The sequence below is a fragment of the Rhizomucor pusillus genome (assembly GCF_041956525.1).
Source record: "Rhizomucor pusillus strain CBS 183.67 unplaced genomic scaffold VTP01scaffold_47, whole genome shotgun sequence".
In the NCBI taxonomy this organism is placed as follows: Eukaryota; Fungi; Mucoromycota; class Mucoromycetes; order Mucorales; family Lichtheimiaceae; genus Rhizomucor; species Rhizomucor pusillus.
In genome coordinates, this window is record NW_027192188.1 from 1 (window position 1) to 2,159 (window position 2,159).

The 2,159-nt window shown below is 44.8% G+C and overlaps 1 protein-coding gene across 1 annotated transcript; it reads right to left on the minus strand.

Moving 5' to 3' along the window:
- Positions 1-644: 644 nt before the first annotated feature.
- VTP01DRAFT_8097 (uncharacterized protein) lies at positions 645-1,947 on the minus strand (the record flags this gene model as incomplete). Its single annotated transcript, XM_069387180.1, has 4 exons — positions 645-716; positions 781-1,050; positions 1,711-1,794; positions 1,879-1,947. 4 exons carry the CDS (start codon positions 1,945-1,947, stop codon positions 645-647), a joined length of 495 nt encoding a protein of 164 aa, XP_069234412.1.
- Positions 1,948-2,159: the final 212 nt, after the last annotated feature.

Consider the following 2,159-nt stretch of genomic DNA (forward strand, 5'->3'; position numbering starts at 1 on the left):
AACCCAATTGAAGAATTCTGAGTCAAACTCAAGGATGTGGTGAACAAGGATCCTGCATCCGCAAGGCTAGATACCGACCTAAGCGAGCGCATCAAGGATGCATCTGAGCAGATCACTCGTGAAGACCGCCAAAACTGAGTATAGCATTCACTGGCGTTCCGGTAGCGCTGCCTGGCTGATGGGAATGGATTGTAAATAGATACGTCAATAAATATGTTTAGTGTTTTTGCCCTAGCGCGAGTTCATTTTCAGGGTGGATGGCCCAGATTCGCTTGGCTGGCTCATTTTCACAGAGTCGTCCCAACATTATTCCAGTGGCCCATTTTCGCTGGGTATGGCCAAATTCAACTTCCAGCACTGTATGTAACTACGAACGACGGACACCCATACGACGACCACTGGGGAAGCTACTTGGTTGAGATGAAAATATATCATATTAAATATTTTTGAACATACATGTATGTATCCATCTGGCTCAGTTTCGCCAAGATGGCTCGATTTGGAGAGACACAGCTCAATTTCAGGTTGATGGCCCATTTTCGCAGCTTGTAGCCAAATTCAACTTCCAGCACTGTACACCGAACAAGCTAAAAAAAGTTTGCCATCACTTTTTAGGTCTCGAGACCATCCAGGAGAACTCCACGCTATTCTGGCGTAGCCATCCACTTGGAACATGTGAGAAGCATATCAGAGCTGCTCTCTGTGACGACACTTATCTAAGCACTTATGAGAATGAGAAACAAAACGTTCAAAATCGCTCAATCTTAAGCTATTAGATACTTCACTAATCCTGGTCATCAGTGTCTCTCTTTCCAAAAGCCTGTTCCGTTTAACTCTGCTCTTAACGACTGACCAGAACTGCTCGATCGGTTTGAGCTCAGGTGAATACGATGGAAGATAAGCATACCGATATTTTCGAGACTTAATGTACTTTTGAATATCCTCAGATTTGTGGATGGGGGCCTTATCCATTACCAGATAATGGCCCTTCATGTGTGGATACTTATCCATCTCATCCATTGTAGCCTTCAGGAAGCTCGGGTCAATGTCCTGTTACAGTTCCTGTGCTTGTAAGATCAACATGACCTCCTCGTTTTCTTTTCTTGGCCGGGGGTTGTGGAAGTCTTAGACTGCATTTAATTAGACCTGAGGCAGAAATAGCGCCCAAGATAGTGGTCGTCTTGGCTCGTGTTTTGGGCACTATGACTACTGCAGATGAGCCTTTCTTTGACCAGGTCATGCTGCGCTTCATATTAATATGGAAGGCAGACTCATCAAGAAAGACCCAATTTTTCCTAAAGTCCATGTCAGTAGTCTCCCAGCCGAGGCGTTCTTGGATTTTCGCCTCGCTGTTCCTGTCCACAGGTCGGAATCGGGTTTTTTTTTAGTGTCAAGTTGCACTGCGTCCTCACGAATTCATGGAGAGTGCTTTTCGAGATTTTAAGTCCCTCAAACTTCTGAAGCAGCCGCTCCATTAGCTGTTCCCAGCACAACTGAAGGGTTCTCATCAACATATTCTAAGATGACCTTCTTATGCTCCTCAGTGAAAATACGCGGGCGGCCGTTCTTTTTACGCTTTTTAAAGATGCTGTCAGGGTCTTTTTCATATTGTGTGGCCCATCTCTACGCTGTACAGACATAAATTCCCAACTGCTTCGCAGCAGCTGATGCACTCAGAACCTTCTCAAACATCAGTTTAAAAAACCTCACTTTATCCTGGTCTGAGTAGAGTGTGTATCCTCGTTTAACAGTAGCTTCTCTCATGAGAACGTCTGCGTCCTTTGGTTCATCAGCCTGCATAGCAACGGTTCACGTTCGCTCACACGAGGCATATTGCACAAATACTGCGTGTGCGAGCTCACTGATTCAAGAGCGTACGTCTCCCGTCCACAAGATAATCCATGGGTTCAGGCCTGCCATATTCATCAACGACGTTGCCGTGCCCATCTGCATAGAAAAATTGGTTATCCATTTTGAAAACGTGTGTGATGCGGTACTTCGAGTGTGAAATGGTAGGAAGAAGGAAAACAAAAGTTAAAACGCTTACGTACTTTATGTAGTTCTTAGCGTGCGACAAGACTTTCTGGCTATGCGACATCTAATTTGTAAGCACACGACATCTCTTTTTGGGAAATGCGAATTTGACTTTTGACAAAATG